Source organism: Globicephala melas, chromosome 6, assembly GCF_963455315.2.
Source record: "Globicephala melas chromosome 6, mGloMel1.2, whole genome shotgun sequence".
NCBI lineage: Eukaryota > Metazoa > Chordata > Mammalia > Artiodactyla > Delphinidae > Globicephala > Globicephala melas.
In genome coordinates this window covers 88,049,633-88,075,571 of record NC_083319.1, presented here as the reverse complement: position 1 = coordinate 88,075,571, position 25,939 = coordinate 88,049,633, and the positions used below count along the sequence as shown (strand labels likewise).

Here is a 25,939-nt window from a genome sequence, read left to right as displayed (position 1 = left end):
GGCAACTGTAAAACCCACATGTTAGAATAACTTAGATTTCTTGTGATAGACTGAGTAAACAAACGGACAATGGCTAGACTTTATATGACCATAGAACGCTGACCCCCAAAAGAAAATTCTGCAGCAACCACCTCAGAACAGTCAGGACTTCCTGAATAACTAACAACTTATTTTTGCTTCTACTTCCAGGACAAACCAGAGAAATCCAACTATTCTCCCCGAACCAATCACAAAGGATATTCCATTTCTAGTTATTCCTCTTCCAGTTTCCTCATAACAGCCTCTAATCAGGGTTTATGGAAACTTCTCTGTTTTCTCATTATAAAGCTTGTCCTCACCCAGACAAGAATTGCCTCCCTCCTCATAGCAAATTGCTCCCATGTAGGCGGTCTTCATTTATTTCCATGTGTGAATGATACTTGTGTTGACTGGATGACTACTTCTAAAAAAAGAAAAGAAAAAAAAAACCTCCAGCCATATGCAATACAATGTACTTCTGTAACCACCTGAGAAATTCTGGCCCCTCGTTGTGTTTGAGAGGAAAGGGATTCTACTTGAAAGGACACAAAATAGAAATATTTAATAAATTGATTTTTAAAAATATTTGTCTGTGCTTCTATGAAGGTTACCAATTTAATTTTAACTAAGAATTTACAAATCGACATGCACTATGACTCCATTTTTGTTTTATATACATATATATATATATAGAGAGAGAGAGAGAGATGCCTATAAAGGAGTTATAGGTGAGGGGACGGGGGTGTTTACTTTCTAAAATATGTTTTCTATAACGAATGTGTTTCTTATATAATTTTTTAAAGTCACTTTTTAAAAAGTTTCTGAATTAATTTCCTTAAATCTTTAGTTCTCTACTTTTTCCTCCACTAAAACATTTCTTCGAACCATGTAAACCTGAACCCTGATATTAAATGTGATTAAACTACTCTTTTTAGAAGTACATTTCTTATATCTGAAGAAAAGCACTTTGGATATTGAGGAAGACTTAATGATCCATAATGCAGAGAGTGGGGAAGCAAAAGCGGTTTCTGCTCTTTCCCACCCGCTCTTCTTTTAATTAAGACAAATTTTTCTGTAAATAACTCGTTTCTGTTGGTTTTGAGGAAAGCTTGCGAGGCGAGAAGAACCCCTGACCGGGAAGACAGGAAAGGGGCATTACAAAATGCCATGCCTTCTCTGGAGACCCACCCAGCCCGTCCCCTTTCCCTCCTGGGCTTTGGGTAGAGACCAGCGCGTCACGGGCTTTGAAGAACTGCCATTCCGCTCCGATTCTTCTCAAACTCAGCTGGTACCACCCTCAACCCGGGAGGTAACGCCTCTGCCTGAGGGCTCCGCATTCCTCCAGCCCGCCCCACCTTTGCTGTGGAATAAGCGGGAACCCCTAAACTAGTCAGTTCTCAGCCCTCCTGCAGACTTTCACCAAAAACTCTAGGACCAAAGGAGGCACAGGGTTACGCTGAAAATCCTCTTGGGCCTCCCTGTTGCTTCTTTTTCGTGAACCACCGGCCGAGCGCAATCGAGGTAATTAGTTGATCCAGGTCCCCAGAGACGCCGGACTCCTCCTCAGCGCTGCCCAGGGGCCCCCAGCTCTTCGTCTTCGGTTCCACTGAGGCTACCACTGCCCTCCCTGGGACAAGTTGGGACAGAGTCGCATCACGAGCGCAGAGTACTCACGCCCGGAGGCCCTGCCCACTGGCCAGCTCAGCCAATCGCGGCGCGGGCAGGCGGTGGGGGCAGGGGCGGCCGGGCCGCAAACCAGGGCCTTAAAGGCAGAGTCAGACACGACCCGGCCAGAACCTCCGGCCTCGGAGACCTGGGGAGAGCTACGTGCGTCCGTGGAGTGCGCCTGCGCAGCTGTGGCAGCCGCAGGTCAGCGACCTAGTCTGGGGCCGAGGCGGGTCAGGGACGGGGACTGGAGGGAGGGATATCCAGGGACTCGGGTGAGGGGGCACGCGCGACCCGCAGGAACGACAGCGTCTGCCCGCCGGGAGTTGATGAGGCTGGGTCGGCGCTCCCTCAAGCTTTGGCAGCCTGAGGTGGGGAAGGGGGCAGGGCTATTTGGTAAACCCAGGGCAGAGCTGACGCCACCCGGGGGGCGGGGGAGGTCCTAGGCCGGTCAGCCTCTGGGAGGTGGCAGGCACAAGTTCGGGTCGGTCGCGGCAGTGTGACCCCCGAACTCCGGGCTAAGGGGCCCGTCGCTCCCTGCGCCGCCGTAAACAGCCTCTGGAAGCGACGGGAGTGTGCGAAGGGCTGGGAGCTGGGCAGCAAGTCCCCGGCCTGGCCCCGCCTACAGCGCGGGTGCGGGCTCAAACCAGACGGGTTCTTTGAGCCCCAAGAGTCTGGCCCTGACCGGGCACGAGAACTGGGGGCTCTGGGCGCCGTCGTGCCACGTGATCGCGTGCCCGGTCTGGAGGGCGAGGGAGGGGGTGTGGGCTACACAGGACAAGGGTAGGGACGGTAGAGTGCAGTGTGCACTCCTGCCCACCTTCTCCTGGGAAGGCTTTTTAGAAAGATTTCAATTTAGGTATAGCAGAGATTCGAAGTCATATCTCACCCCCTGCTGTTTATTAGCCAAGAAGAAAGGTGTGAGGTAGCCATCTAACTCTTTGAGATCCATGTCTGTCCCTACTTAGGATCAGGCGTCCTGATAAATAAAATTCTTGGGTCACCTCCATACGTTCAGTAAATAACCTGGACCAACGGTTTCCTAGTTATTGCCTTAAGATGCCGACACATAAGTTGTGGCAGAAATTCTTATCAAAACCTCAATTATCATTGCACTCATAGTGAAGTCTGTTTCAATTCCTATAGCACTTTTCAGCCTGTTTTTCATTTTGATGGCTGAATCAAATACCTCCACTGTGTTAAGTCTTTGACCTGTTTTTCTCCACCCATATCTTTAGCCTTCTTTCACAGACTTTCCGTAAATATTTGAGAAGATCATTTAAATGTTCTTAGTCCACCATAGTGGCTATAACATCCAGGAGAAAGTAGGATGGCTTTTTAAAGCATTGGCCTCATCAAATACTAATTCTTTTTCTTTCCTAGGTTTTTGAAACATGAATCCTTCACTCTTCCTGACTGCCCTTTGCTTGGGAATAGCCTCAGCTGCTCCAAAACTTGATCAAATGTTAGATGCACACTGGTACCAGTGGAAGGCAACACACGGGAGACTGTATGGCATGGTTGGTAACATCTGAAAATTTCCAGAGGGACCTCACAGACAATCGTCCATGCTGTTGGAGTTTACAGCCGGAGAGTAGTTTCTGGAGTAGTTGTTTTAGCTTTTATCAAGGCAGGAACTTAATGGCACCTATTTCTGAGCACAGCATGGGCATATTTTCCTGTGTCAGTGTTTGGAGAACAGCTCTCAGAAGCATAAAGCCATCCCTGACAACAGTTTTTCTTTTTCTCTGTCTGCAAATCCATTTGGTGAACATGGGTTGGGTTTTAAATAGAAGTAAAAATGACCAGTTATATGTTTGCATCTAGAATGAAGAAGGATGGAGGAGAGCAGTGTGGGAGAAGAATATGAAAATGATTGACCTACACAATCAGGAATACAGCCAAGGGAAACATGGCTTCACCATGGCAATGAATGCCTTTGGTGACATGGTGAGTGTGGCATGAGTTGCTGAACTTTTTGTGCCTCCTCTTCTCAGTACTTTAGCAAAATAACTTCTTCAACATTTTATTTACTTTTCCTTAAAGACCAGTGAAGAATTTAAGCAGGTGATGAATGGCTTTCAAATCCAGAAGCACAAGAAGGGGAAAGTGTTCCATGAACCTCTCTTTCTTGAAGTTCCCAAATCTGTGGATTGGACTAAGAAAGGCTATGTAACTCCTGTGAAGAATCAGGTATGACAGTATTCAGATTCAGATTTTCTTAAGAATGTTTAGGTATATGGGCTGTTGTTGGTCTTTGTCTTGTAAACTGATGGCTTTTTTATTTTCAGGGTCAGTGTGGTTCTTGTTGGGCTTTTAGTGCCACTGGCGCCCTTGAAGGACAGATGTTCTGGAAAACTGGCAAACTTGTCTCACTGAGTGAGCAGAACCTGGTGGACTGCTCTCGGCCTCAAGGCAATGAGGGTTGCAGTGGTGGCTTAATGGATAATGCCTTCCAGTATGTTAAGGACAATGGAGGCCTGGACACAGAGGAGTCCTATCCATATCTTGGAAAGGTAAAAGGAGCTCCTTATCTTGTCATTACAGCTCTGCTTTTGAACACTTTCAGAGATAACAGACATCTTATTCAGCATTCACATTTTAGATGTAAACTGTCAGAACTGTCATTATAAATTATCAGCTGTTGCACAGGTCTCTGATTAGATGGTTAACATAGCTTGTCTTACTTCTATGTAATGTGAAGAATATGTACACCATTCTGCCTATAATGCATATTTCTCCATAGTGAAAAATTTCTTATGGCCAGGTAGACCTAATTGGTCTTACTGAAGAAATATCTACTAATTTTTCCATTTCAAACCAATCAATAGCATTTTGTTGGGCTGCTTTATAACAAAATTGACTTAGAAATTATTAAGCTGCAAACTGCTGCGTCTTATGGTCCTATAATTCATGTTCCTCATAAGGTGGATGGTAATAATCAAGTCCCTTTCCCTTTATCTTTAAAAGGAAACAAACAGCTGTAAGTATAAGCCCGAGTGTTCTGCTGTCAATGACACTGGCTTCGTGGACATCCCTCAGCGGGAGAAGGCCCTTATGAAGGCAGTGGCAACTGTGGGGCCCATCTCTGTTGCTATTGATGCAGGCCATACATCCTTCCAGTTCTATAAATCAGGTAGGTGTTTTTGTTTTATTATAGAAATTCAGGCAGGGAAAAGTGGAAAATATGACCATGATTGACTCTGGTATGGAGTCCTGTTTTCTAGGACTGTAGAATTTTGAGTGTATGCATTTAATAACAATGATGTTTCCATTTGACATACTTTAAGCATTTTCTCATGATGACAAACTTCATAAATATTTTTAAATGGCTATGTAACTATTCTTCAATTGTTGGTCCCTTTTTCCAAAAGTTTTTTACTATTTTAGTTAGATCTGTAAAGAACCCTGTGGTTCAAGTTTTTTTTTTTTTTTTTGCGGTATGCGGGCCTCTCACTGTTGTGGCCTCTCCCGTTGCGGAGCACAGGCTCCGGACGCGCAGGCTCCGCGGCCATGGCTCATGGGCCCAGCCGCTCCGCGACATGTGGGATCTTCCCGGACCGGGCCAGGAACCTGCATCCCCTGCATCCGCAGGCGGACTCTCAACCACTGCGCCACTAGGGAAGCCCAAGTATTTTTTTGTTTTGTGCTGTTTTCTTAGTTGGCATTCAAGGAGTAGAAAGGATTATGCTAATTAATATTAGTAGTTAGTAGTTGAATGCCTAAATCACCTTAACCTTGATAACTAGGTCTTATTATTGGAAATACTTTTTAAGTAGAAAATATATCTAAGATTTTGTTGAATTTTGTTGATTTCTAGTGAGTTAAATTTTTCTTTTTCCTTTTCATCAGCCGTTACTATTTTTGGTCAAATATTTAAGTCTTATTTGGAATTTGTTTATGACATTTCACTGAATTTTGAGATACTTCTCTTAATTGGTTGGTAGCTTGGGTTACTGTCATGTGTCACTTGGAACTCCTCACCCTAACGTTGAATTTTACTCTCCCAGGTATTTATTATGATTCAGAATGCAGCAGCGAAGACCTGGATCATGGTGTTTTGGTGGTTGGCTATGGCTTTGAAGGAACAGATTCAAATAACAATAAATTTTGGATTGTCAAGAACAGGTATAAAACTCCAAATGTTATATTTATATTTTAGATTGAAAAGGGAATCCTTATTTGGAAGCAGTATTTGATTCCAGGTCCAAAAAAGTTCAATTTTGAAATCCCAGAAGTCTTTCTCCCACTTAAACACAGAAATACTGATATGTGATTATAAGATTCTGTAGCAAGTTTGTTGGGGTTATTATTATGTATTTGTAACATTGCATTTCTAAATTCTGAAAATTTTCTTAATTCAGAAACACATCCAGCCCCAGGGGTTTCATATAAAGGATTTTGCACCTGTAGAGTTGAGGGCTGGTTTCCTTTTTCTGTCTCTAATTTTTGAACAAGGAGTGGTGGGCAGAAACATCTGCCTCTGCTCATTCTTTAAGTCTGAAAGATTGTCCAAGAGTCCAGTGGCCTCTGTGCATCCTTTCTGATAATCATTTGATATCCTGTCATTGCATTCTACTCCCAGCTCTCAGAGGTCTTTGAGGGTTGTGAGGATCAATTTTCACAGCTAAAGTTCTTTAACTGAGATGAGCCTGAGGAGACAGACTGCTACATTGGAATGCCAGTTCTGCCTCAGTTTCCTATCTTAAAAAGTTAAGATAAGGACCCACAGGAGTTAATATACTTATAAATATATGTAACAGAACTTAGAATAGTACCTGATACATGCTATGCACTATTTTAATTATTAGTTGTTATTATTATTAATGAAGGTAATATGTACTCGATGCTTTGTATAAAATGGAAAACATGTTCTTCTTTCAGTTGGGGTCCAGAATGGGGCTGGAATGGCTACATAAAAATGGCCAAAGACAAGAACAACCATTGTGGAATTGCCACAGCAGCCAGCTATCCCATTGTGTGAGCTGATGGATGGTGATAATAGAGAACTTGAGGACAGCATACCTGGAGGAATTTTATCTTAAAACTGGCCAAACCCTTATTGTATAAGATAAGATACTGAACCATTGAGGATCCAAGTTGTGATTTGAATTCTGTGACATTTTTGTAAGGGTTAGATGTTACCACTACTTTTGTGTGTGTGTGTGTGGTACACGGGCCTCTCACTGTTGTGGCCTCTCCCGTTGCGGATTACAGGCTCCGGACGCGCAGGCTCAGCAGCCATGGCTCAGGGGCCCAGCCGCTCCGCGGCATGTGGGATCTTCCCAGACCGGGGCATGAACCCGTGTCCCCTGCATCGGCAGGGGGACTCTCAACCACTGCGCCACCAGGGAAGCCCCAAACACTACTTTAATTACTGTTATAAATAGCTTTATAATGTTGAAGACTCATTGCTTAACTCTAAGACTTTTGAATTTTCATTTTTTAAAAGGATACATAAAACTTTACCTTTTACAATAAATTTTAATTCAACACGTAAAGGTGGAACTTTCTCTTTTTAATGCATTAACTTGTAGTAGTTGGGGTATATAATTGGGCTATAAAGACATAACTGAATGTGCAAATGATTCATTAGGAGAAAGACACTGGGTGGCTCTGCAGATATTCTAGTTATAAATATGCAGATTTTATGTCAACCATGTTACCTAGTGTTCCCAAAAGTAAATTTAATGGTTGTGATTAACAAATTTCAGGTGCTTGTTAGTAACTGGAGAAATCTGTTCAAGATCCATAAGAAATGAGGCTGGCCTAGAAAAATAGTCCTCTGGCCTCAGAAGATTGATGAGAGATCACTAGGTCAAACTTGGGCTTAGCTACCTAATCTCTGAATTAAAAAACTCAGAAAGGAACAAAACAGCTCAAGCATATGGTTACACAGATAGTAAATACAAATAACAGTATTTTTGTATATTTAAAAGATGGGAAGGAAATATGCCAAACTTCTGGGTGAATTAGGGACGATTATTTTCTTTAACCTGTTCTGCAGAAACCACGTATTTTTATTAGAAAAAAAAATAGTAAAAATATACCTACATTCTGCAAGCTGAAGAAGCACGTGTATATGTTTTAAAAAATCTCATGTTCCCAATCAAGGAAATACAAGGAATAAACTGCAGAAATATTTAATCCAGCCATAATCCATTGTGAAGGGAATGAGTGATGGAGCACAACTGGAGCTTTATATCCCACAAAACCTTCACTAGCCTTTGTCCACAGCCATTTTTGGAAAACACAGTCTACCACATGCAGTCAGGGATTCCTTCATCTTACATTACAGCAGCAGGCTAGCTCAGAGTGCTGTGTACAGCATCCTGGAACAACTAAAGACTAAGGAAACATCTAGGTGCTAAATTGAATGAAAGTATGGTGGCTTTTTATTTAATAAAAGTTTCAAGTCTGTCAAATCAGAAGACCCCCCCGCAGATGTCTAAATTATATTTTAGTATATTTGGTGTTTCTATAACTTTCAAATATATTAAGCTTGCAAAAAGTTCCAAACCGTATCTATCATCTAACAGGATTTTTCAAAGAAGCCAATAGACTTGAAATAAATAGAACTGGAAACAAATTTGATCATCACAAAAATCTGAAGTACAAACTTAACTACCAGTGTTACTTATAGTCCAGATATCTAAACAGTTCCTTATTATAGTTAAATTGCAAAGGAAATAGGGAAAGGTGAGAGAGAATTCAGCAAATGTGAGGAAGGAACTGGCTTACATGGGTATGTAGCTCTAAAACTTGGGCACCTTCTTAGGGGAGGGAAAAGGCTCCGTAATAAGGAAATCTCCATTCATAGCACGTATTTCAATCAGTATCTCCAAGGTACGTTTACAAAATCTTAAAAGCAATTATAGCCTGCCTATTTCTGTTAATGGTTGGTGATTGACGAAAGTTAGAGTAATGAGACCACGTTAGGTGTTTTGCCTGTAAAACTTTAATTTGGCCATGTTTCCTAATCTCAGTTACCTTTTGACTGATATAAAAGTCTGAAAAGCAAGGCTTCCCTGGTGGCGCAGTGGTTGAGAGTCCACCTGCCAATGCAGGGGACACGGGTTCGCGCCCCGGTCTGGGAAGATCTCACATGCCGTGGAGCGGCTGGGTCCGTGAGCCTGTGCCTCCAGAGCCTGCGCTCCGCAACGGGAGAAGTCTGATAAAGCAAAACAAAAAAACAAAAAAAAACTTCTGGGATTTAAAAAAGCAAATATTAGTGGTATCCCATCACTTCACTTTAATCATGGAATTTCACAAATGTCCATGATCATCTCTATTTTTAAATAAGTTAGTAAGAAACTATTACCAAGAGCTGCTCCATGGTCTCGTTCCTTAGTACTACTTTTTAAAACTTTTCTAGTTCATATATTTACTTGTTCAAGTATTCGTCACTTTTATGTGACAGCACTGTATGGGCTCTAGGGACACGAGTAAAGCAAATAGTCACAGTTCCTCCCTTATGGAGCTCACATTCTCATGTTGCTGAGCCGATGCATAACCTCCATCCCTACCACAATGGCCACTTTGTTCATGAGCCCATTGGCAATGACAGGAGTGGCTGGGAAAAGAATCTGACTGGTATTCACAGAACAGGTTGTCCTATTCACTTGATTCACTGAGGTTACGCTTAGGTGAGCATTCACATGGGACACAAATATACTCATGCTTTTTGCCCATTCAGAGAGCTCTATCCACATACCTCTTCTCCAGACCTCTTTGTCAGCAATTTTCCAATTATGTTCCTTCCAAGTCTCAGACCATCCAGCCAAACCATGGCCACAGCCCATGAATCAGTATACAATCACACATCTGGCCAGTTTTCCTTCCAAGCAAAATGAACAACCAAATGCTCAACGTTCTGCTCACAGGGAGAATTATCCTTCACCCCTGTCCTTCAGGGGTGTCCCAGAAAGGGGCTATAGTGCTGCAGCTGTCCACTTCACTTGGTGCCTGTATATCATGCAAAACCATCTGTGAATCAGGCCCAAGTATTTTCTTCCTCAGGCAACTCATTGTAGAGAACTCCATGTGAGGCCGTAGGCCTCCATGCAGGCTGGGAGAGAGAAGGCAGAAGTAGGGGCTACAGGCATTTGGGCAACTCCTTAATGTAACTTACTTTTGCCTTTAGGGCCTGCTCAGGCCATCTCATATATACCACTTCTACTTGATCATGGAGTGCTGTTTTTTGGCTTGATGGGTTGGGTAATACCCAGTTCATGATGAGCAGCTCATGAACTTGGTAGCCCATGGTTAAGCATTCATTCTCTACTAAGACCCAGTAGCAAGCTAAAAACTGTTTCTCAAAAGAACAGTAGTTATACACAGAGGATACCGTAACTTCGCTCCAAAAGCCTAAGGGTCTGCATGATGATTTGCCTACTGGAGTCTGTCAATGGCTCCAAACAGCATCTCTCTTTGCCACTGACACTTAAAACACCATTAGATATATTGGATCACCTGGCCCAAGTGGAAGAACAGCGTGCATGGCAACCTGGACTTGTTAGAGAGCCTTCTCTTGTTCTGAGCCCCACTCAAAACTAAGCTTTTTGGGTTGCTCAATCGATGGACCAAAGTAGCATGCCCAAATGAGAAATATGTTGCCTCTAAAATCTAAAGAGTCCCACTAGGCATTGTGCCTCTTTTTTGGTTATAGGAGGGGCCAGATGCAACAACTCACCCTTCATCTTAGAAGGGATATCTTGACAAGCTCAACTGAACACCTAGAAATTTTACTGAGATGGGAAGCCCCTGAATTTTTGTAGAGTTTATTTTCCACCCTCTGACATGCAAGTGTCTTACTAATAAGACCAATAAGTCTAGGATAGTTGCTACTTCTTGCTCACTAGTTCCATTTAGCATAATGTCACCAATGTAATGGATCAGTGTGATGTCTTGTGGAAGGAAAAGACAATCATGATCCATGCAGTCTAAATTATGACATAGGGCTAGAGAGTTGATATACACCCAAGGCAAAGCAATGAAAATGTATTCTTGACCTTGCCAGCTGAAAACAAACTGCTTCTAGTGATCTTTACTAATAGGTATGGAGAAAAAGCATTTGCCAGATCAATATACTGCATACCAGGAACTAGGGGATGTATGAATTTGCTCAAACTATTTCACCACATCTGGAACAGCATCTACAATTGGAGTTACCACCTGGTCATGTTTATGATAATTTATTGTCATTCCCCAAGATCCATCTGTTTTCTTCACAGGCCAAATAGGCAAGTGGAATGGGAACGTGGTGAAAATCACAATCCCTGCATCCTTCAGGTTCTTGATAGTGGTACTGATTGCTGCAATCTTCAAGGAACGAGTCATTACTTTTGGTTTATTATTTTGCTTGACAGAGGCAGTTCTAGTGGCTTCCACTTGGCCTTTCCTACCATAATAGCCCTCACTCCACATGTAACGAACCACTGTGGAGATTCTGCCAGTTGCTGAGTATGTCTATTCCAATTATCTGTTCTGGAACTGGGGAAATAACTACACTGGAACCACTGTGAGATGGACCAGAGCAAAAACTCCATTGATCATTTGACCTCTACAAGCCCCTACTCTAACTTGCAGACCACAGTGACATTTTTGGGTCTCCTGGAATTAGTGTCAGTTCAGATCCAGTATCCAGTAGTCCCCCAAATATCTGATTATCTCCTTTTCTCCAATGTACAGTCACCTTGGTAAACAGCTATTGATCCCTTTGGGGAAGGCTGAGAGAAAGATTAACAGTATAAATTTTTGGCAGTGTAGTGGGGTCCCAGTATTCCCTTCATTTAAGGGTTTGGGGATCTGTAAAAGTTCTCAAGTCTGGGAATCGATTGAGGGGCTGTGACTCTGGTTTATTATTATTTTATTATTATTATTATTCAAGTTCACTTACTTGCCCTAGAACTCTTCCACTTACACAGATCAAATAAAAATTTAGTAGACTGCCCATTTATTTCTCTTCTAGGGACACCATGATCTCTATTGAACTCTAGTTAATGATATTCCTGCTAAATTATTTAAGAGGAAGTACTGATATTTTTCTACAAAATACTATTTTTTCATTTTATGTGGCAAAATATACATAATATAAAACTTACCATTTTAACCACATATAATTCAGTGGCATTAAATATATTCATGATGTTGTACAAACATCATTACTAACCACTTCTAGATTTTTTTCATCATCCCAAACAGAAGCTCTGTACGCATTAACAATAACTCTCCATTGTCCCCTCCTACCAGCCCCTAGTAATCTCTATTCTACTTTCTGTCTCTATGAATTTGTCTATTCTAGGTACCTCTATAAGTGGAATCATACAATATTTGTTCTTCTGTGTCTGATTTATTTCACTTAGCATGATGCTTTCAAGGTTCATCCATGTTTTGCATGTATCAGAATTTTATTATTCTTTAAAGCTGCATACTGTTCTGTTGTATGCATATACCGCATCTTGTTTATCCACTCGTGTGTTGATGGATATTTGGGTTGTTTCCACCTGCGGACTATTATAAAGAATATGGTAATTCTTTTTAAGAACTTTTTTAAGGAACCACCAAATTCTATATTTGACTTTTTAAGGAACCGCCAACTGTTTTCCACAGCAGCTGTAACATTTTACATTCATGCCAACAATATGACCTGGATGAAAGAAAGCTAAACCATGGTACCCAAATACTGTTAGTTACTATAAATTTGCACTTGGTTCCCAGTGGCAAATAACCAGGGTGTGTCTCTGACTAGATCTTCCTCAGTGATTTTTTTTTTTTGCGGTACGCGGGCCTCTCACTGTTGTGGCCTCTCCCGTTGCGCAGCACAGGCTCCGGACGCGCAGGCTCAGCGGCCATGGCTCACGGGCCCAGCCGCTCCACGGCATGTGGGATCTTCCCGGACCGGGGCACGAACCCGTGTCCCCTGCATCGGCAGGCGGACTCTCAACCACTGCGCCACCAGGGAAGCCCTCCCTCAGTGATTTTTATCAGCCATTTAAATCAACACAGTGACAGCAATGACACATAAGGAAGCTTATGGGAACTTTCTTCTAACATAAGCATACACACAAATCCATCCCACCCCACTAAACCACCCCAAACACACATGAAATCCAAATAAAAACAATGTTTGCTGGGATTTCCCTGGTGGTGCAGTGGTTAAGACTATGAGCTCCCAATGCAGGTGGCTGGGTTTGATCCCTGGCCAGGGAACTAGATCCCACATGCATGCTGCAACTAAGAGTTTACAAGACACAACCAAGGATCCAGTGAGCTGCAACTAAGGACCCCAAGAGCTGCAACTAACGAAGCCTGTCAGCCACAACTAAGGAGCACACGTGCCACAACTAAGGAGCAGGTGAACCGCAGCTGGGGAGCCTGCAAGCCACAACTGACGAGCCCGCCTACTGCAACTAAGACCCGGCACAACAAAATAAATAAATTTTTTTAAAAAAGTATCTAGATAAGGTAAGAATATTTTAAAAGAAAAGAAAAAAAAAAACGTTTGCTATGGAAATGCAGCTCTGAAACGAATCCCCTGGGCCCCAGGTCACCACCAACCCCTCCTATGAGGAAATGATTGACAAAGCTGCAGTAACAAAATTTTCAGGGAGGGTCTATTAAACAGAACTCTTGACTGCAAGTGACAGAAATCAACCTTAAACTGGCTTATGCAAGAGGACTTCTTGGCTGCAGACATGGCTGGATCTAGGACTCAGAAAACGTCTCCAACACCTTGTTGCTCCTGCCTCCAGGATCCACTTCCTCCATGTTGGTCATGCTCCGAGTCAGGCTTTCCCTTTTACCCTCTGTGGAGGAAAGTGTTTTTCCCAGTTATCTCCAGGGCTGGTGTTGCTAGGCCCTGCATGGGTTACATGCCTTCCTCAGAATGTGGGGGGTGGTCTACACACCAAAATCACATGAATTGGCATTGGAAGAGTGGTGGTTCCACAGAAAAACCAGGGTGTCTTCACCAGGTAGGCAAGAATAACATATGCCCATGATAGAGAGTGTATACTCTGAATTAAAAAAATCAGTATTTAAAAAGAGAGAGAAAGATAAAGTATATTTTTAAATAAAAAATAGTAATAATAAAAATACAGAAAAAGAAAAGAAAGAAGATAGAGAAAAGGATTTCCAAACCCTAGAAAGATTAAAACTAATAGAATGAAACTTACTGTCATAAATGTAAAGCTCGATACTGAGATTAAATATGTACACATTAAATTTTATTTAAAATTATATGTACATATACATAAAGCAAGTATAGAATAAAAGAGAAATGTTTAATAATACCCTTTTAAAAATCTTAGTTTTTGGTTACCAATAATTTTGATATGATTAACATGATTTGGGCACCCAAAAGTTTGCAATAATGGAATTAAAGGTCTGGATAAAGAAGACAGTGACTTTAATTTTTACTTCATGGCATTATGTCTGGTATATTGTCTTCAGGCCTGGGAGCCACATTTTAAGAAGGGTGCTGGTGAGCATCCAGAGAAGGATCAGTATCTAGCTAAGAACTGTGTCTTTGGTGAAGGGAAATGCTTATTGCTATGAGGCAGGAGGTGTAATCCAGAAAGAAGACAAGAAGATAACATTATGGAGAGAATTCCTGCTTTGCATAAGAAGGATGGTGTCTTCAAATAGGTCGACCAGGTAGGCCTAATAGGCTTCCTGCAAAGTCCCATGGCCCCACTCAGGAACTGCAGGTCATGCTGCAGACCTCAGGTGACTTTCTAGACCAGTGTTAGAAAGGGCTCTCAAAGATCAGAAGTTTCTGGAACTCTGGTACTGCCTGATTTTGCAGAGAGCAACAGTCTCTGGCAGGTAAAACTGAGGCATCTACAGCCTCCAGGGACTTTGGGGGATCTGGGGATCATGGCAGGTGTTTTTCCTGGTCAGCTAGGTACACTGCCCAGGCTGCAGAGCAGTGCTTCCCGCACATGAATCTTCTCTTCTGCATGGTCTCTGAGAACAGGAGTGGCCTGGGCACCTGCAGAAGGGCAAGGCAGCTGCAGCTGTGGACACAGAGTATGACTTTAGCTCTGGACCACACCCAAGCTTGCGAAGGAAGGAGTGTGCTACCGGTATTTCTAAGAAACACACTGGTTTTTTGTTTTCATGTTATTCAGTCTATTTTTCTTGGTAAAAAGTGAATACAATTTTTTAAAAATTATGTCTACTAGTTCTATCAATTACCGAGAGTGGGTATCGAAGTCCCCAACTTTAATTGTGGATTTGTCTATTTCTCCTTTCAGCCTTGTCAGTTTTTGCTTCATGTATCTTGATGTGTACACATTTAGGATCATTATGTCTTCCTGGTGAATTGATCCTTTTATCATTCTGTAATATTCCTCTTTGCCTCCAGTAATTATCTTTGCTCTCAAGTCTACTTCAACTGATGTTAATTTGGCCCCTGTGCAACCATTTAAATTAATGTTTGCATGGTATGTCTTTTCATCCTTTTACTTCCAACTTACCTCTGTCCTTGTATTTTTTTTTTTTTTTTTTTTTTTTTTGCGAGTACACGGGCCTCTCCCTGTTGTGGCCTCTCCCGTTGCAGAGCACAGGCTCCGGACGCGCAGGCTCAGTGGCCATGGCTCACGGGCCCAGCTGCTCTGCGGCATGTGGGATTTTCCTGGACCGGGGCACGAACCCGTGTCCCCTGCATCAGCAGGCGGACTCTCAACCACTGCGCCACCAGGGAAGCCCCTGTCCTTCTATTTGAAGTGAGTTTCTTGTAAACAGCATATTGTTGGGTCATGTTTTTTAATCCACTGTGCCAATCGCTGTCTTTTAATTAGTGTATTTAGACTATTCACATTTAAGGTAATTCTGATATTTTAGGGCTGAAGTCTGCCATTTTATTGTTTGCTTTCTGCTTGTTTCCTATGTTTCTTGTTCTTATATCTCTTTTCTTACCTTCCTGTGGGATATTTGAATATTTACTAGGATTCTGCCATGATTTACCTAGGGTTTTTTTAATATAGCTTTGTATATTTTCTTAGTGATTGCTTTAGGTATTCCAATATATATATGTAACTTATCACAGACTACCAATATTGATGTTTAACCATTTCTAGTGAAGTACAGAAAACTTATTTCCATTTGAGTCCCTTTACCCTCCCACTTTTAAAATATAATTGTTGTATTTCCTCCTTATATTTTGAACACCATGTGGGATGATGTTTTAATTTTTGTTTCAACAATCAAATATGATTTAAGAAACTCATGAAAGACTGGATAATCTTTTACATTTACCCCTATTTTTACCCATTCTCATGTTCTTTCCTTTCTGAAGTTCCAGGGTTTTCTGTTAAGGAACTTCCTTTAACCATTTTTTAAGCGTATGTTTGCTAGCATAAAATTCTCTTAGTTTTATTTCATCTGATAATATTGTGATTTCGCCTTCATTCTTGAAGGATATTTTCACTGGATAAAGAATTCTGGGTTGACAGTTTTTTTTTATTTCAACACTTGAAAAATGTTTTCTACTTTCTTCTGGCCCCAGGGTTTCAGATTAGAAGTATGTTGTTAATAAAATTGGTGTCCCCCTATAAGTAATGTGTTGCTTCTCTGGATGTTTTCAAGACTTTATCTTTAGTTTTCAGAAATTGAATTATGATGTGTCTTTGGCATGGATTTCTTTGGATTTTTCTTCTCTGGGAATCATCCAGTTTCTTGAATCTGTAGATTTATATCTTTTCCCAAATTTGAGAAGTTTCAGACACTATTTTTTCCAAATGCTTTTTCAGTGCTACTCTCCCTCTCGTCTCTGGGTTTCTGATGACATATATGTTAACCCTTTTGTTACTGTCCTACAAGTCCTTGAGATGCTGTCTTTTTTAATGTCTATTTTGTTGTTGTTGCTGCTGCTGTTTCTCACATTGGGTAAATTCTACTGATTTGTCTTCAGATTCTTTGAATTTATCTTGTTATGTCCACCCAACTATTGAGCTTATACAGCAAGTTCTTCATTTTGATTATTGCATTTTTTCAGTTCTCTAATTTCCATTTGCTTTCTTTTTAGAATTTTTATTTCTTTGGTTAAATTTTCTATTTTTCATTTGTTTCCAAGAAATATGTAACTGCTTGTCGAATCTTTTTTTTGTGTGTGTGGTACGTGGGCCTCTCACTGTTGTGGCCTCTCCCATTGTGGAGCACAGGCTCCAGATGCGCAGGCTCAGCGGCCATGGCTCACGAGCCCAGCGGCTCCATGGCATGTGGGATCTTCCCAGACCGGGACACGAATCCGTGTCCCCTGCATCTGCAGGCGGACTCCCAACCACTGCGCCACCAGGGAAGCCCCTGAATCATGTTTAAGATGGCTGCTTTAAAATCCTTGTCAGATAATTACATCTGATATATCTTGGGATTGGTGTCTGTTCATTGTCTTTTCTCATTTCTGTTGTGATTTTCCTGGTTCTTGGTAAGATGAGTGTTTTTTTGTTATATCCTAGATATTTTGTGTATTATAAGATTATGGACTCCATTTAATATCCTTTTTAGCAGTCATTGTGCAAGAGCCAGGTGGGTATATTTGTTCAGCTTCCTGCCAGGCTCTTACAAACCACCCTGGCCAAAATGGGACACTGACTCACACTGCTTTCTTGCAGATGGGTAGGGTGAAAGTTCAGGTCCCTCATCACCTCATTGTCACCTTCCTGGCAAAGGTGGGGCACTGACCCACACCACATTGTTGCCTCTGAGTGGTGGTGTACGACCAGCTCACTTCTTGGCTCCACTGCCTCCCAGGTAGGGAAAGAGGGTGAGCAGAAGGCTGACTGACACCATTTTGTTACTGTGGGTAGGGGTGAAACATCAGCTCCCCACAGGGCCCCACTGACATCAGGGGAGGGGAGAAGCAGAGTGTCAGCTACCCCTCCTTGCACTACTCCCTTCTGCCTCATTGATGCCAGGTGAGGTGGAGGGTTAGCTACCCAATAGACCTTGATGACAGGGGTGGGAAAGGTGAAGCCTAGTTGTAACTAGCTCTACCTTGTATATGCTTGTGAAGTTTCATTGCTGCCACATGGGGGTGGAAGCTCAGTTCAATGCTTGGCCCCACTGATGCTCTCCTGGAGGAGTGGGGGGAAATCAGACAACTGCTTGCTTCCAGGAAAGTATGGAATCCCAGCCCCTTTGACACTACTGTCTCTCTCTCGTTGTTTGTGTCTGGGTTTCAAAAATATGGTGGCTTTGCTTTCTGAGCTGTTCTGCTTTTATTCTCCTTCCTAATTTCAGTTTAAATCTCCTCTTTTCATTATCTCTGTTTTCCCTATCATGCTTGATTTTGATTCCACTGTAAGCAATTTCTCCTCATTGTGGGGCCTTGTCCTAAAAGGGAACCCCAGCAGGTCAATTCAGTTCATAGGAGCTATACTGCTCTTTCCCTTTTAGTCCATCTTAACATAGGCTCCTTGCACCCAAGTGGTACTGGAGACAATTAACTTCCTTTTAGAACTGCTGTTCTCAAACTGTCCCATCTCATTGTTTTCCTTTCTTTCTCTTGCACAGATGCTACTAGTATGCCGGTCGTTTGTCTCCACATCCATATTTTGGAATTTGTGGGGATATCTTGTCATCTGTTTTCCTTTCTTTGGTAAATTAGTCCCTGATGTTTGATGCTTAGTTTTGTTTTGATACCTAAATGCTCTTTTTCTTTAATATGATTTTTGTTTGTTTGTTTGTTTTTGCAGTACACAGGCCTCTCACTGCCACGGCCTCTCCCATTGTGGAGCACAGGCTCTGGACGCACAGGCCCAGCGGCCATAGCTCACGGGCCCAGCCGCTCTGTGGCACATGGGATCCTCACGGACCGGGGCATGATATTGCGTCCCCTGCGTCGGCAGGCAGACCCCCAACCACTGAGTCACCAGGGAAGCCCTAATATGATTTTTTAATTTTTATTTATTTATTTTTGGCCACGTTGGGTCTTCGTTGCTGCATGCGGGCTTTCTCTAGTTGCAGCGAGTGGGGGCTACTCTTCGTTGTGGTGCGGTTTCTCACTGCAGTGGCTTCTCTTGTTGCGGAGCATGGGCTCTAGGCGTGTGGGCCTCAGTGGTTGTGGCATGTGGGCTCAGTAGTTGTGGATCGCAGGCTCAATAGTTGTGGCACATGGGCTTCGTTGCTCGGCGGCATGTGGGATCTTCCTGGACCAGGGCTCAAACCTGTGTCCCCTGCATTGGCAGGCATATTCTTAACCACTGCACCACCAGGGAAGCCCACTCTGTCTTTTTTTTTTTTTTTTTTTTTTTAATGGTACATGGGCCTCTCACTGCCGTGGGTCTCTCCCGTTGCGGAGCACAGGCTCCGGACGTGCAGGCTCAGCAGCCATGGCTTACAGACCCAGCCGCTCCACGGCATGTGGGATCCTCCCGGACTGGGGCACGAACCCGTGTCCCCCGCATTGGCAGGCGGACTCTCAACCACTGCGCCACCAGGGAAGCCCCTCTGTCTTTTTTTATGTAGCAGTTTAGAGTGATTAAACAACTTTTCTACCACTGTTGTTGTCTTCCCAGAATCCTCTCTTTCTTTCCATTCTTCATTTTCTATTGTCCATTCTTCTCAGAACAGTCAGTGTGATGTTCTCTCTGCATTGTTTCTTCATGGATGAAGTGGTATCACATGTGTTCACATGTTATCCAAACAGAAGAGAATTCTCATTTTGAGTCAATGACTGATTTAAGCCATCCCTCCTACAGGTTCAATGATGATAACTGCTGCAAAGGAAACTTCAGCTAGTCTTTTATAGCCAACAGTGTGGAAGGATGAGATGTGTTCTTCAAATTTAAAATTTCTGTAATGGCATTGACATTTCATAATTAGACATAATATAAATATGCATGCAGTTAAAACGAATATATAACTCTTGCCACATGACTGAGACCAAGAGATTGATTCTTCCCTACTAATGTTTTTGTGAATTTTTTAAATCAGAGGCTTGCTGGTTCCACAGTTTCCAAGGAATAGAGATTAAAATGAGTCTAAAAAATCATCTTTTAAAATGAAATAGAAAATGTTTATCAAGAAATTAATATAATCTCTATAATTTAGAATCAAAGGATAATTCAAAATACCTTATTAAAGGAAGCCTATCCTTCTAGAAATGCCCAATTTTCCATTGGTGTTCAAGCTTAAAAAGAATTTATCATGCGAAATCTGCATAAGGAAATAATGAAAAACTTACTGGGAAAAGGCTACTAATATGGCCTCATTATGATTACTAATAGATGAATATGCTCAAATTCTCAATAACTAAGGCTGCTTCCCTCCAATAACTCAGCAAATAGGTTTTATTTTTAAAAACTCAGATATAGTCACTTTTCTCATGGCCTTTAAAATCCCTCTCTTCACAGAAACCTGTAGAATTTTAAAACACAAATTAACTTATCTTCATGAATTTAGGTCCTTTTTGGGGAACCTATTTTTCAATCACATCAATCTACATAAATGTCAAGTAAATGACTAAATTCTGAACATTTAGATTTGATTAGAATATGATTTAGATTTAGAATATGATTTAGATTTAGAATATGATTTTCCATATTATTTGTTTAGATATCTGATAATATGTTGTTAGAATAAGTACACACACATTTCCAAACTATTTCATTTTATGCAATCCAAGCATTTTTTATTAAATTAACAAGAAAAGTTTAACATTCATGTGGAGATGCAAAAGATCTAAATAACCAAAACAATTTTATAAAATAAAAATAAAGTTGGAGGGTTTATATTATCTGATTTGAAGAATTACTATAAATCTATAGTAATCAAAATCGTGTGATATTGGCATAAGGATGGGCATACAGAGCAATAGAGTAGAATAGCAAATCCAGAAATAAACTGAAACATTATGGTCTGGTCAATTAATTTTCTATACAGGTTCCAAGGTACTTCAATGAACAAGGATAGTCTTTTCCATAAATAGTGATGGAATAACTGAATATTTGTAGAGGGGAAAAGCTTAATCCTTACCGCATACTCCATATTATGCATAAAAATTAACACAAAGTGGATAATAGTCCTTACTTTAAAAGTTAAAAATGTAAAGTTTCTAAAGGGTGAAATTGTTTTTATGACTGTGAGGTAGGCAAGGATTTCTTTACAGATAACATTAAGCAAAAAGGAAAAAAAAATCTATAAATTAGACTTCATCATAATGAAACCTTCTGCTCTTTGAGAAAATCTCTTAAGAAAATAAAAAGCTAATCATGCGATGAAATGTTTTATATCTTGATTATCAATGTCAAATCCGGTTATGATGCTTCACTATTGCTTTGCAAGATATTACCATTGGAGGAAAATGGATACATGGGATATCTCTGTACATTTCTTACAACTGAATATTTATCTACAATTACCTCAAAATATAATGTTTAATCTAAAAAGAGCACACCACAGACTGAGAGAAAACATTCTCAAAATATATATCTGACAAAGAGCCTGTATACAAAATATATTTTAAAATTTTAGAGCTAAAAATTAAGAAGATGAAATCTCAATAAAAGACAAAAATTTGAACAGACCCTTCATAAAATGTTGCATACAAATAATGACAGGAAAATACACTCAATATAATTTTCTATTCAAGAGATGCAAGTGAAACCCCTAACCAATAGAATGGCTAAAATTAAATGACTGATACTTTTCTGGTTCCAGACTAGATATAAGCACATGCTCCTATGTTCCCCCTACTATTTACAAAACAAACAAACAAAAAACCAAAATAACCCTAGACAAAATTTATAAAGCAACCAACAAAATACTCTGAAGGTAAAGGGAAGAAGACAGATTGTATAAAGATCTTGAGACTAGAGAAAAGCCAGTGGTGATTTCCTGTAGGTTTTTTGTTTGTTTGTTTTTGTTTTTTTGCCTCATATATCATAGCCTGGGCACTGAAGAGACCTGGAAAAAACAATGGGCACAGACAAAAATGGTCACAGACAATGGGCACAGACAAACAGAAAAACTTCCAGAAAAATCCCACTCTCTCTAGCAAAAGGACCAGGAAAAAGGACAGAAACTTTTTACCATTCCTTCCCAATTTAGGAAAACAGAAAAAAGCACACACACACACACACACACACACACTCTCTCCCCTTAATTGTCACTGGGCACTGCAGCTGCAGAGACTGTAGACAGAGTCTTGTCTTCCATCCCCACCCTGCAATAACAGGGAGGCACCCCCTTGTCAGCCATGTCCCCCTGTGTATGAAGTCCTGACATTCATTCCTGACAAGTAATAATGAAGCAGCACTTTCCATTTACAACCATAGAGACTGTGGGAAAAGACTGATTTTCTATCTCTTCCCTTCAATAACTAGGTGGAATCCAACCCTCTCTAGATAACCAGAGACTGTGGGAACAGACTTGTCTTCCATGCCTGACCTGAAATAGCAGGGTGGTATCCCTTCCCCTCCACATTGAATGCTGCAGCTGCAGAGAATATCAACAAAGTTCTGTCTGTGCTTAACACCCTTCAGAAAAAGGGATGCCCCTCCCAACTAGATAATGGGAAGGGGGGCACTATAGAGAGAAGTGAACTAGAGAAAGAAATTTTCTTAATCTGTGCATGAAGTCCTGGACAGAACTCTGGACAGCCGATGCATAAAACCAACAAGAAACAAGAAAAGGTTTGAGAACTGAACACTGGTGTGGAATTCTGCCCAGGTTTCAAATGGGTCTCTGGACAGCACACAGTGGAACAAATCTGGATAGCCCTGCAAAGCCTTTGAAAACTAAATTAATTTTTGAACCACAGCCCACAAAATTGGAACAGGAAGTGCATTTTAAACCAAAACATTTGCCTGCTAAAATGGAAGATTTAAATAGGAACCAGAATCTCAACCCAAAATTGCACATCACGTTGAGAGGCTAAAAAGTCTCAACTTAAATGAGAAATATAAATCATAGACTAGCAACACTGATATGACACAGAGGTTGGAATTACTGACAAGGGTTTTAAAGTAGTTGTCATAAAAATGCCACAATAAGCAATTGTGAATTATCTTGAAACAAATGAGAAAATAGAAATTCTTAGCAAAGAAAAATAACAGATAAGGAAGTGGAAATCTGTCAAAGTGAAAAATGCATTAACTGAAATAAAAATTCACTGGATGGGCTCATTACCTGAATGAAGACGAAAGAAGAAAGAATTAGTGAATTCAAGGAAATATCAATAGAAATTATCCAATCTAAATGACAGACAGAAAACAACCTTAGGGACCTGTGGAACAAAAACCAAAGGTCTGACATTGATGTCCTCAAAGTCCCAGAAACAGAGAAAGAGTATGGAACTGAATAAATATTTGAAGAAATAGTAACCGTGAACTTCCAATACTTAGAAAAAGGCAAAAAACTAATGTCTGAAGAAGCTGAGCAAAGCCCTGACAAGAAAAATCCAAATAATTCCATATTGAGACATATCAGAATAAAATTTCTGAAAAATAAGCACAAAGAAACATCCTTGAAAGCAGCCAGAGATAAATGAGGCTTAACTTATAGGAGAGTAATGATTTGAATAACAGAGGATTTATCATCAGAAACGATGGAAGCCAGAATGAATGGCAAAACCTTTTTAAAGTGCTGAAAGAAAGAACTGTCAACCCAAAGTTTTATATCCAGAAAAAATATTCTCTAAGACGAAGATGAAATAAAGACATTCTCAAATGAATCAAAAGTAAGAGAATTTGTCATCAGCAGATCTTCTCTAAAAGAATGGGTAAAGTAAGTTCTTCAGACAGAAAGGAAATAATAGCAAAAGAAAGCTTAGAACATCCAAAATGGAGGAAAACCAATAGGCAGAGTAAATATATAGTTAATACAATATACTATTCTTTCTGTCTTCTGAGTTTTTCAGTTTTTAGTGGGTCAAAGTAAAAATGATAACATTGTCTAATGTGATTCTCAATGTAAGTAGAAGTAATATTTAAGACAACTGTATTATAAAGAGGGTAATTTAAGGGACCAGAAAGCTCATAAAGCTTCTACATAATCTTTGAAGTAGTAAGGCATTGATACCAGTAGAGAGTGATATGTTACAGATTGGAAGAATGGATTACGAGAAACAAAGACAAAACAAAAAAAGACCAAACTATATGCTACGTACAGAAAACTCACTTGAAATGTAATGATATAGGTATGCTCAAAGTAAAAGTACCAAAAAGATATAACAGGCAAACACTAAGCCAAGAAAACTGGAATAACCATATTAATATCAGACAAAGTAGATTCCAGAACAACAAAAAAAATTACCAGGGACAAAAAGAACATTACGTAATTATAAAATAAAAGAGTTACTTCATGAAGAAGAGATAACAATTCTAATTATATATGCATCGAACAACAGAGATTCAAAATACAGTACATGAAGCAAAATCTGACAGAACTGAAAGGAGAAATAGACGATAGACTATAATTATAGGTTGGGATTTTAACACCTCAGTGATGATAGAAGCAATGAACAGAAAGTCAGCAAAGATATAAAAGAATTGAAGAACACCATCGATCGACAGGATCTAGGGAATTCCCTGGTGGTCCGGTGGTTAGCACTCGGTGCTTTCACTGCCATGGGCCCAGGTTCAATCCCTGGTCGGGGAACTAAGATCCCACAAGCCATGTAGCATGGCAAAAAAAAACCCCAAAACAGGATCTAATTGAAATTTATTGAATAACAGCAGAATACATCATTTCAAGTGCACCTGGAACACAAAGATAGGCTATGTCCTGGGAAATAAAACAAATATGAAAAACATTAAAAGAATTAAAGTCATACAAAATATATTCTCTGACCATGGGGGAATCAAACTTGAAAGCAATAACAGAAAAGTAATAGGAAAATCTCCTGACCTTGGAAATTAAACAACACTATTCTCAACATTCCAGTGGTCAAAAGGAAGCTTCATGAAAAAAATACATAAGTGAAAGTAAAAATATAGCATAACATCTATTGGATGTAGGTAAAGCAGTGTTTAAAAGGAAATTTAGAGCACTAAAGTTTTATATTAGAAAAAAAATCTCAAACCAACAATTTAAGTTTCTACCACAAGAAAATAGAAAAAGAAGGGAAAATAAACAGAAAGCTAGAAGAAAGGGAATGATAAAGATAAGAACAAGAATTAGTACAATTAAAACATGAAAACAAAAGAGAAAATCAAAGGCAAAACTTTGGGTTTTTTGAAAATATAAGTGAAATTGATAAACTTCTAGCAAGACTGACAATGACAAAAGGAAGATACAAATTACCAACATCAGGGATGAAAGAATTCCTACAGAACCCACAGATATTAAAAAGGATAATAAGAGAATAACATGAACAAGTCTATACATAGAAATTCAACAAATTAGACAAAATGGTCCAATTCCTTGAAAACTACAAAACTCACCCAAGATGAAATCAATCATTTAAGTAGTCTTATATTAAATAGATTGAACGTGCAGAAAAACACACACACACACAAACACACACACATACCTGCAAAAAAGGAAATTTCCAGATCAGTTTTCTTCACTGGTGAGTCTACCAAACATTTAAAGATGAAATAATGTGTGGAATCTAGTCAAACTCATAGAAGCAGACAGTAGAATTGTGATTGCCCAGGGCTGGGAGGAGGAGGAAATGGGGAGATGCTGGTGACAGGGTACAAAGTTTCAGGTATGCAAGATAAGTTCTGGAAATCTAATGTATGGTGGGCAATGTGACTAAAATTAACAATATTTGAAATTTGCTATGAGATAAATTGTAAGTGTTATCACTGTAAAAAAAGAAGAAGAAAAAGAAAATGGTAACTATGTGAGGTAGTGGATATGTAAATTAGCTTCTTTGTGGTGATCACAATATATATGTATATCAAAGTACCAAGTTATACACCTTGAATATAAATGATTTTTATTTGTCAATTATACCTCAATGAAGCTGGGAGTGATATAACACCAATTCTACACAAACTCTTCCAGAAAACAAAAGTGGAGGGAACACTTCCCACCTCATTTTATAAGGCCAATATCAAAGTCAAAGACAGTACGAAAAAAGAAAACTATATCAATTTCCCTTATGAACAAGACATACAAGTTCTCAACAAAATATAAGTCAATCATATCCATAAGTATATAAAAAGAAAGATACAATATAACCAGGTACAGTTTAGTCCACAAATGCAAGGCTGGTTCAATATATGAAAATTAACCAGTGTAATCTGCAATTTTGACAGGGTAAAGAAGAAAAACCACATGATCCGATCAGTTGGTACAG

General features: G+C 40.2%; 1 protein-coding gene across 2 annotated transcripts; it reads left to right on the top strand.

The window, feature by feature from the left end:
* The first annotated feature begins 1,730 nt into the window (after nt 1-1,730).
* LOC115840261 (procathepsin L) lies at nt 1,731-7,184 on the top strand. 2 transcript variants are annotated; one of them, XM_030832921.2, is made up of 8 exons: nt 1,731-1,887; nt 3,067-3,203; nt 3,511-3,633; nt 3,730-3,876; nt 3,975-4,199; nt 4,654-4,819; nt 5,694-5,811; nt 6,568-7,184. In XM_030832921.2, exons 2-8 carry the CDS (start codon nt 3,078-3,080, stop codon nt 6,665-6,667), a joined length of 1,005 nt encoding a protein of 334 aa, XP_030688781.1. In that variant the 5' UTR covers nt 1,731-1,887; nt 3,067-3,077; the 3' UTR covers nt 6,668-7,184. The 2 variants fall into 2 exon arrangements, with proteins under 2 accessions (XP_030688781.1, XP_060157127.1); XM_060301144.1 differs by lacking the exon at nt 1,731-1,887 and adding an exon at nt 1,908-2,054.
* Nucleotides 7,185-25,939: the final 18,755 nt, after the last annotated feature.

Coding starts and splice junctions, on each gene's coding strand:
- LOC115840261 (XM_030832921.2), top strand. CDS start 3,078: ATGAATCCTTCACTCTTCCTGACTGCCCTTTGCTTGGGAATAGCCTCA. Junction 3,634..3,729: donor TGAATGCCTTTGGTGACATG/GTGAGTGTGGCA, acceptor TTTTCCTTAAAG/ACCAGTGAAGAATTTAAGCA. Junction 3,877..3,974: donor TAACTCCTGTGAAGAATCAG/GTATGACAGTAT, acceptor TTTTATTTTCAG/GGTCAGTGTGGTTCTTGTTG.